The 10,856-nt window shown below is 40.4% G+C and overlaps 1 protein-coding gene across 1 annotated transcript; it reads left to right on the plus strand.

Annotated features, from left to right (window-relative positions):
• The first annotated feature begins 4,712 nt into the window (after positions 1-4,712).
• On the plus strand, positions 4,713-9,576 carry LOC119478796 (proteinase-activated receptor 3). The gene is made up of 2 exons (XM_037753764.1): positions 4,713-4,917; positions 7,555-9,576. The coding sequence occupies exons 1-2, from the start codon at positions 4,851-4,853 to the stop codon at positions 8,634-8,636; spliced, it is 1,149 nt and encodes a 382-aa protein (XP_037609692.1). The 5' UTR covers positions 4,713-4,850; the 3' UTR covers positions 8,637-9,576.
• The last annotated feature ends 1,280 nt before the right edge of the window (positions 9,577-10,856 follow it).

Here is a 10,856-nt window from a genome sequence, read left to right on the forward strand (position 1 = left end):
TGAGAACCAAAACCAGTGGTGAGGTGTTGGGATGCATCAGTGTGTGTTTTATGTCTGCATGTGCAGGACAGAATGAAAACACTTCTGAAAGAGGAACTCTGTGTGTTTTGGTCCATCATAAATAGTCTACAAAGAAATATGAAAAAACTGCAGTCTGAACGGAAATGTTTTTAAACCACTTCTTCAACATTCAGCATGGACCAACATTTCACTAGTGAAGAAATTACTGTCTGTCTGTAAGATGAAGTTAGTTTAGTTTATCTGAACTTTGTCTCTGTAAACAGCTTTCTGCTGCAGCTGGATACCAGGTTGACAAGAGCAGTGAGAGTAAAACAAAACTGTAATCATCTATGGGTTCATACCGCAAGAGAAGCCTTTTCACATTACCAGGCCCTCTAAAAATAATAATAATAATAATAACAATAATAATCATAATAATAATAATAATAATAATAACCACCATAACAATAATAATAACAATAATAATAATAATAATAACAATAATAATAATAATAATAATAATAATAATAATAATAATAATAATAATAACAATAATAATAATAATAATAATAATAATAATAATAATAATAATAATAATAAAAAATAAATAAATGCCTTTGAGCAACCTTCCTCATTTTCTGCATTGAGGTAACAAATAAACAAATAAAGAAAGAAAAAAATACACTTTTCACCCCTTTAATTCTCTTTCTCACACTTTTTCATCGGCCCAACCACACTTATTTGTTAATAAAAGTGTAAATTGTAGACTAAACACTTTTAAGCCAACAATATCAAGGACCAATTGTGTATTCATATTATAATAAATAGTTATTTATGAAAATAAAAATCTTAACTTTTGTCTTAAGACCACTGTGATGTCTTCAGTGTGTTGTGGTTTACGGGGCAATGGTTTGGGTTCTTCTGAAATCTGAATTTCACTATAGGGCACTGAAAGGGCTGGAGCCGGCCCTGCACATTCCACATAGACATCTGATTCATTGTTAATATAAAATTATTGTTGAAAATTCTTATTAAATTATTCTGATGTCAGAAAAAGAGCAAGAAAGTTTTACTTTCAGATGTGGTTTAAATTCACCACCACAAGGTTAATGGTGTTTATACTGCAGGAAGCATGAAAGGCAGGAAACCACCAAAACCATCCTCTTATCTGAGCCACCTGAGATTAGCAGTAATGGCAACTGGGTCTTGAGGGAGCGTGCGGGTTCTTGAATAATTCCTTTCACATGAAAATATAAATAATGTGGAACTGTGTTCTTCAGAACTGTAGGTGGGAAAATGATGATGACCCCGATGAGTGGCGTATACAGTCACAAAATAAACAAAAAGCCACTGCACTTTTGCTTCTCATTTTGCTTTTACTTGTGTGTTTCTACTTTTTAAATGTATATCTAATGAGCGTCGTTGAAGGGAACCTGAGACCCAAGATTTTCATTGCTATTGTGCATTTGACAAATAAAGAAACTTGAAACTTGAAGCCATGATAATGAAGAGAATTGCTGCACTCTTGTGGGGAAAACTGGCAGTTTTTCTAACATTTGTAACAGACAAGACCAGCAAAAAACATGCTTAGGCTTTTTATAACTAACCTGAAAGAGTTATGGGAGATTTAATAAATCTTTACAGCTCACAGTGTGTGTGTGTGAGTCTAACATCCTCTGGCATCAGGCAGTTAGGACATGTTCTTTATACTCTTCTTTATAACAGTTATCTCAGTTCCTCCTTAAACACGCTTGTTTCTCACACAAGTTCTTTCTCTCAGAAATTCACAAATGAGAAGAAAATAAACTTGATTTATTACTCCCGTGCTTGTGCTCTCACATCTGCAGACCAGCTGTTGCTCTCGGCCTCCAAAGCCAGGCTTGAGACAGAGTTTTGTGCTCTTAATCATTGATTGATTCATAAGAGTTTCATCAGCCCGTTCTCATTCTCAGGGCGTCAACACCGATGCTTTGTCATGGCCATCGGTGTTAAATTAGCAAACCGCGGTGTGAGATGCTCCAAGCTTTCCATTAACTAAATTGTAAAACCATCCACATCAATATTAAATGTGCAAGGAAAGTGCTGTGGTGACATAGCTTTAAGAGCGAAAAGACACACCGGATGGATGTGTCCAACAAACACAAGGCTTTCATCCAGGAGACCGCTGTTCGTGTCACATTACAACCAGCTGTTTGTCTGTGTCCCGTGTTCACAAAGTTCGGTGTCATTTTCACTGCACAAATGTAGTAGTTTTAAGCCTTCCTAAACCTAACTGTAGTGGTTATATTGCCTGAACCTAAGCAAAGTGGTATTGTTTACTTCATAACATTAAAGGGACTGTTAGTAAGAATCAGAAATAGCTTGTTAACAGCGACACTTGTGGCTGTTAAGTCAACGAAAGCCACTGTCCTGTTGCTTGCGCTTGTGCTTGCTCTACATAGACATGAACGAGCATCGCTCAAAACAGTGAGGCGACACACGTCAGCTAAAAGCACAATATCACTCTATATTTCACCTGCTTGGCAGTAATGTTAGCTGACCAGACGGAGGTCTCTCCATGAATCACTACTAATCCTAGTGCTTTTCCTGCTTCAGCCTCCTGACCGTGGTCAGAAGGAACAGGGGAGACACCGGAGTTTTGGTCGGAGACGATAACATTTCTCGCTGCGGAGCCCCGTCACTTCACAAGACACGGGAAACCTCTGTTGGTCTGGAGGAACTGCAGCATTTATTTCTGCACAAACGTCCACTGTACATTCACTAGATATTCTCAGAGCTACTAACTCTTCTGCAGTGTGGAGTGTGCGCGCATGCACGTGTAGAGGTGGAGCGAGAGAGCGAGAACGAGCGCGGTGTGTGAGTGAAGGCAGGCAGAGGAGCAGAGACTCCGGCACTGGAGGTCAAAGCTACGGTCTCCCCCGCGTCCTCCAACGCGGCCAACACTGTTTAACAGACGGGCTTCACTAGATAGAACTTTGCGGTTTTGGTGCTTCCGTGTAGTTTGTGTTGGAGTCTTGTCTGAATAGCGTAGCCACACGCGAGCGCACATGAGACACCGACCCGGATTGATTTAAACGTGTAGGAAGTTACAAACAGTCCCTTTAAGCATGTGTTTACTGTGATCGAAAACAGTGACGCCGAGGGGTCTGACAAAGCGTCAGTATGTGACGAGTTGGGATGAGAATGAGTTGGTTTCATTCATTGTCTTTTATCTAATAATTCGTAATAGTACTGTGTATATAAATATAGTTGAAGGTGTTAAACAGAAAGGAAGGAGATGCATCTAAAAAGGAAATAGACGTGGTTTCTGTGTATTTCACAAATAATGAACATTACTTTCATTTGTGTTCATGTTCATAAATTAGTGTTGCATTAAATACTTTAAAAGTGCATCTATTTATCTATTTTTAAATGACTCTTTGACCGTGTTTGCATCTTACGGTAAACATAACCCCCTGGACTTTCTGCTGCCTCGCGTCAAACATGTTTATGTTCTGTTTATGGTGATGTGGCTATTTGAGATATGTTTATTTGCTCTCAGTTTGAGTCATCTTCATCTCTGATGTTTTTAGTTCCATGTAAGCAAAGACGTCAGAGGCGGGAGGTGGATGTCACCAGATGCGGGTGCTGAAAAACATTTCTTCCCACATACTGTATCTGATGAACAGATTAGAAGAAAGCAAGACGAAGGTCACATCTGTGATCAGCTGGATGCTGGCGCTCAGATGAAGCTCAAATAATAAAATAGTTGCCAGAATTTGCAAATAAATAAATAAACTGTGTGTCCTGAAGATTGCGACATTATTCAAGCACATTACATTTCCTGTAACTATAAAAATCAGAAAACCTGAATTGAACTCATCATAAAAGACCCTGATAACTGCAGTTAGTGTTCACACGTGATATTTTTGACAGTTGAAACATCAGCGCACAGCTTTCTAAAGAAGTTATGAACCAAAATATGACGTGATAGAATTACAAAAAATGAGGGGAAGTGAAGATTAAACGAAACTGCTCATGTTCAGGCAAGCTTATCATCTTCAGACAGGCATTTCCTCGCTTACTCAGTGTCACAATTCTGCGTGTTACCTCACTCCACATCCTTCCAGGCATCAGACACAAACATCCCAAAGCTTACTAATGGGCCACATTCACATTTAACACATAGCAACTTACTCTACTAACTTACTTTATTTGACAGGGACAGTGCCTATTGATAACATTTCTGAAAATATGCCAGATTTAGCCAGAAGGGTTAAAACACAGACGTAAGGAATAAAAGCATTGAAAATACAATCAACGATAAAAGCAATGAAAAATAAAATATGCAGATATGAACAGAGCCTGCACTACTTAGAGACAAGAGAGACATTTCTTATAACACACAGCATCAACAGACAGCATGACAGTAAAAACAACAAAGGTATTTCAGGATATTCCAGTCCAGCAGTAGATAGACAATAGATATTGTAAAACAGTGAAGGTGAAACATTATATGGTGAAGGTTAAAGTAAATAAATAGGTTATGGTAAAGATATGTGTCACTTTTGAACCTCATAAAACAGAGGGAAGTGCAATAGATAGATAGAGAGACACAGATCATGTATGGAGGTGTTACATCAGAAGATCACTCTGTGCATGTTAAAACAGAAACCAAAGAGAAACCACATTCCTTTTTTTTAACTCTGCAGCTTTGGGGCGGTGTTGTTGTGACTTCATTACGCCCACAGAGACAGAGCAGCAGCAGTAGACAGAGGTGACACCGAGTGGCAATGAAACGTGTGACTGAGCGTTCAGTACACCAGAGAGAAGTGAGATTTAGGAGTGCTGTTTTTAAACGATAAGATAAAATGGGGAAGCTTCTTCTATTTTTCCTCGTTTTGGTTCTCTGTTTGAGTGGTACGCTTCAGAAGAAAGGTAAGACATGCTGATGGAAGTTTAGTTTATATTTCTTTTATCATATTTTACTTTACAATTAACCTATTCTGACATATCTTGAATACTTAGAGTGATTTGCTGATAGTTCTCAGTGAAGTAAATGAAGTGATCTTTGGTTGAGTTGATTTCTAAATGAATGTGGAATCAGCAGAGGTGGAAAGTAACTAAGTACATTTACTCAAGTACAAATGTGAGATACGCTACTTGTACTTGAGTACTTCCATTTTCTGTTACTTTACTTCTACTCCACTACATCTCAGAGGTAGATATTGTACTTTTTACTCCACTACATTTGTCTGAGAGCTTTAGTTGCTTTTCAGATTAGTTTTTCATCCCCTTCTTGTCCAGTGAAAACCAGATGTCTCCAGATGTGTTGATGTTGAATGTTTGTGATAAACTGAAGGATGAAATGTTCCTTTATGTGCTGAGAAAATCCTCCTCCTTCTTCAGCTAAATAAACTCTTTAAAAAGCCTCTTGGATCAGCTGGAAAATGCATCGTCACAAAGCTGAAAACAGGCTGTTTTTCTACACTTTTTAGAGAAACGTGGTTCTCACAGGACACCGACGCTACAAACATATGATGATCTTATAAACCATGATGCACTGCTGTAGATTAAACTAGCCAACAGGATATAAAGGAGTTAAAAAGCAACATAGACATTAATGCAGCAGTAAATATCAATCCAGAAACATCAGATATAATAGTATAACATGACTGGGTGGGGACAGGGAACATTTTATTGCACAATGAATTCATTTTTGCTGACAATACTTAAGAATCTGAACACTCCTTCAGTTACTGGAAAAACATGCAACAACTTGCACAGTGGTTGCTTTCACTGTTTCACATTAACTATTACGACACAAGATGAATGAGTGTTAATTATTTGTCTGCCTGTGTCACCCATTGTTTTTTTTGCAACCAGAAGTGACACAAGAGGGTGGAGATAAGTACAACAGAGCGCTGAATAAGACAGTGTTAGGCGACCAATATGTTAATATTAACTGTAAAAGGGGTTAAAGTTCATGTAACAATGTCTATTTATTATCTATTTGTTTTCTCTTATCTATTTTATTGCTATTTATTTTATTTTATTAACTTATTTGCTGTCCTTCACCGACCTCTGTTTGTCAGTTCTACTGGTCTATGATTGACATAACATTTTGGATGGTTGTCTGGATGTTGTCTTTGTGTGTTTGTGGGGTAAGCTGTGAATTGAATTGCCCTTCTTGGGATCAATAAAGTTGTCTGAATCTGAATCTGAGTTCTAAGACGAAAACACGGACAACTCCCAGACCGGACAACGCTGTGGTAACGACCTGTCAATCACAAGGTAGCCCCGCCCTAAAGCATCCCCTGCTTTATGGTCTATCTGACTCTAAATGGGACCATAATTTACTAAATGAACATCATGCTGTATTGAAGAAGACTTGAAACTAACGATTAAGACCATAAACTCATGTTTACAATGTTTACTGAGGTAATAAATCAAGTGAGAAGTAGACTCATTTTCTCAGAGACTTCTATACAATCAGACTTCTTTTTGCAACCAGAGGAGTCGCCCCCTGCTGGCTGTTAGAAAGTATGCAAGTTTAAGGCTCTTCAGCATTGGCTTCACTTTTCAGAAGGTTGCCGCCTGGTTTTATCATCGATTCACATAGTAGATCACCGAAAGAAGGAGTAAAAGAAGACAACAGTGACCTCTAGCAACAGCAGTAATTATGACAAAAGCAAAATCGAAAGTGAGGTGCTTTAGTATATAGACAGCATGAAACTCTATTACATAGTACTTTCAACCAAGGTGACGACATTTCACATCCTGTGTGAAACCAACAATGTGTGGTTGTCTTTGTGTTGCCTTACCCTAAAGAAGCTGTTCTGTTTGGTTTTAAGTTTAGCTTTCACTTTTACAATGTAGTGGGTGTAGCAGTGCCCTACTGACCCACATCTATGAGGCTTATAACCGCTGATGATGAGATTTAAAGAGCTGACAACAGTCGAATCGAGGGCATTATCTGACATTTTATCAGGCGGCAACCTCCGGGTCTGAAAAGTGAAGCCAATGCTGAAGTGTCTTAAACTTGCATTCTTTCTAACAGCCAGCAGGGGGCGACTCCTCTGGTTGCTAAAAGAAGTCTGATTGTATAGAAGTCAATGAGAAAATGAGCCTACTTCTCACTTGATTTATTACCTCAGTAAACATTGTAAACATGAGTTTATGGTCTCAATCGCTAGTTTCAAGTCTTCTTCAATACAGCATGATGTTCATTTAGTAAATTATGGTCCCATTTAGAGTCAAATAGACCATAAAGCAGGGGATGCTTTAGGGCGTGGCTACCTTGTGATTGACAGGTCGTTACCACGGCGTTGTCCGGTCTGGGAGTTGTCCGTGCTTCAAAACCGTAATCCACCAACCAATGAGTGACGTCACAGTGACACACACTTCTCAAATACAGTCTATGCATTTTATACACAAAACGATTAATCAAGGAAATAATCCAAATTTGAATCACTAATGAAAATAATTTGATTTGTTTGTTGCTGTCTAATAAAGAGTATAATGAGTCTTGTGAATAACATCATTAACTTTTGTATTTTCTTGTTTGTGTTGCAGGGAAAAGGAGAAACAAAAAGCGGAGTAACAGCTCTGAGACTGGGGTTGTTGTGCCCAGAACATATCTAGGGAACCTAGACACCAAACAACCGACCAACATCATTTTTGATGTCCTGAATGGGACAAAAGCTCCCGTTTCATCTCATTCCCTTCCAGCTCTGCGGTCCCTAAGCAACAGCACAGCCGAGAACCTCCGCGGCGCTCTGAGCACGCGGGTCATCCCCATCATTTACATGTTGGTCGTTGCTGTCGGGATCCCAGCCAACGTCGCCATCTTGTGCACGCTGGCCTCTAAAATTAGGAAGGTGTCCTCGGCCATCCTCTACTACAGCCTGGCCGTCTCCGACCTCCTCCTCCTCCTCTCCCTCTTCTTCAAGGCTCACTACCATTTCTATGGAAACGACTGGGTGCTCGGAGAGGCTGCCTGCCGAGTGGTCACGGCCTGTTTCTATGGCAACCTCTACTGCTCGGCCCAGACGCTGGCCTGCATCAGCATCAAGCGCTACCTGGCCGTGGTGCACCCGTTCATGTACAAAAGTCTCCCCAAGAGGGCGTTCACCGGCTGGGTCAGCGTGGCTGTGTGGGGCGTGTTTGGTGCCGCCGTCGTCCCCGAGCTCCTCGTCCAGCAGAGCTATTGGCTCCCTGAAGTGGAACTTACCACCTGCCACGACGTCCTGCCCCGGGACTCGAACTCCCACGTCTTCCTGCTATACTACAACCTGTTTCTGACCATCTTCGGCCTCTTTGTGCCGCTGGTGGTCACGGTCGTGTGCTACGCAAGAATCGTGCGCGAGCTCAACCGATCGCACCACGACTGGACGATGTACATCAAGGCCAGCTCCCTGGTGTTGGTCATCTTCCTGGTGTGTTTCACTCCCGCTGGAGTCCTGCACTTCCTCCATTATGTGCAGCTGTTTGCGTATGGAACGGATAGTTTGTACGTGTACTTTAAAGTGGCGGTGTGTTTGTGCTGCCTCCATGCCTGTCTCGACCCCTTCCTCTTCGTCCTCATGTCCAAGTCTGCCGGCTCCAGTCTTTACCTCAGGGGCTTTAAAGGAAAGACCCTGAGCCTGTCTGTCTGAGAGAGAGAGAAACCTGTACGTGAGAGTTTCTCTGTGGCTGGAATCCAAAGAGAAAGCAAAACTTTATATATGATAAACGGACTTCTTGTTGTATTAAATGTGCTCTCTCTGCAAGTAGAATAATTTTTTATTTTTACATACAGTTTTCTTGTGTGAGTCCGTGTCAGAGGGAGGGAGTGAGAAGGCAGATGGTCAATATGTTTATGTATGTTTATGTTTGTAAAAATGAAAACAAAGCACGCATTTATTCATTTACATGTATATATTATACACATGATTGTTCGGGTTGTTCTAATGCACCGTTTTTAGCTATACCTACGAAAATAATGCACTGTAATTCGTATTAATCCCACGAATTAACGGTTTATTAACTGTTCGTGTCCCGTGTGAAACCAGAAGTCAACGTTGATTTGTCACGTAACTTACGCACTTCCGAAGTCAAATCGCGATCTTCTCCTACACCTAACTAACCAGTTTTATTGCCTAAACTTAACCAAATTGATGTTTTCCTAAGCCTAGCTAAGTAGTTTTCTTGCCTAAACCTAAGGAAGTTGTTACCTGTGATGACGGATGTTTATTTTGAAAAGACTGTATGCATGTAACGAGCGGAAATTGACACGTGTTGCTGGACATTCGTAGGAAAACAAACACAAAAGGAGGCCTAATTTTTTGTAAGATATGAACCGTTGTATGAGAATATGTTGGATTGTTAATGATCTTGTTTTCTGGTTTAACAACAACAGTCTGTGTTGTTTTAATGTTCTCATTCTGTAGAATTTTCAGGGAAAAAATAACAAAAAAATATTTAAGCTGAAGTCTTCCTGTGACATTTATGCTTGAAATGTATAACAGACAAGGAATAACATGAAATAGACTCTTTTGTGCCTTCCTGTTCTCATTATGGAGCTATGATGATTAAAACTCAACTATGTCTACGCTATGTTGTGTTCAATGTTTACTTCATTTAATTTGTTTGCTATTCCTAAAGCCAAACTAAATGTACAATTTCTACAATTTAGAGCCTTAATGTATATAATAGTTTCAGCTATATGTGTAGTGCTTTATGTTTCTTATCCTTTGATCTCCTCAAGAGGAGGTTAATCATTAACCTCCACCGGGGGGGGAGGGAGAGTTAGCATTTCCTGCCCAGCCTGTGACAGGATGTAGACTGACACACACATACCATCACCAGACACATGTAGAACTGGACAAAACAGGTTCCTCAAATGAGCTGTATGTCACTTTATCTGTATGGAAACAAACATGAAGAGTGTCGCTATACTGAGGTGTTGTTGAGGCTCAGTGGTGGTCTGAGGGACGGGAAAAAAGTATGAAGGGCAGCTTATATGGCACTGCAATGTGTTTTATCCACTGAAAGGGCATCCTAGATGACACTTTTTAAAATTGTCATCTAGGGTGACAATTTCTCTGTCCTGTGCTGTTTGAGCTTTCCTTCTGTCAACCCCTCAGCGAGCTGTTTCATAAAGAAAAGCCTGTATTGAATGAGCTTAATGAATCAGTCTGTCTCATAAATATTTGTTTACTGACTCATATTTCAGCTGAAATGTATCAGAGCTGCAGATGAGTTTGAACCTGTCAGCAGCCGCTGATGGATCTCACTCTCATGTTTTGGAAACACTGGATTACAATACATTATTAAGAGATTACAAACTATTTAAAATTAACAAAATATTATAGGGTTTTAATTGGTTTTCTGGCTTTTAAAGGGACTATTTGTAACTTTCAGAAATGCTTCTTAACAGCGACACCTGTGGCCGTGAAATCAACGAAAGTCAGTGTCGGGCTCGTGCTTGTGCTCGCTCTAAATGGACATGAACGAGCATCGCTCAAAACAGTGAGGTGACACACGTCAGCTAAAAGCACAATATCACTCTATATTTCAGCTGCTTGGCAGTAATGTTAGCTGACCAGACGAAGGTCTCTCCATGAATCAATGCTGATACTGTGTTTTGCTTCTCCTGCCTCTCCAGCGCAGGCTGAGGCAGCGGGGCTCCCCAGCGAGAAACTCGTCTCCCTCCGCCCACAGCCGGAGAGAGCAGGAAGACACCGGCAACCGGTCGGTAACGAGACGGTAACGTTTCTCTCTGTGGAGCCCCGTTACTTCCCAGGACACGGGAAACCTCTGTTGGTCTGAAGGAGCTGCAGCAGTTATTTCTGCACAAACGTCCACTGTACATTCACTAGATATTCTCAGAGCTA

Source organism: Sebastes umbrosus, chromosome 19 (assembly GCF_015220745.1).
Source record: "Sebastes umbrosus isolate fSebUmb1 chromosome 19, fSebUmb1.pri, whole genome shotgun sequence".
In the NCBI taxonomy this organism is placed as follows: Eukaryota; Metazoa; Chordata; class Actinopteri; order Perciformes; family Sebastidae; genus Sebastes; species Sebastes umbrosus.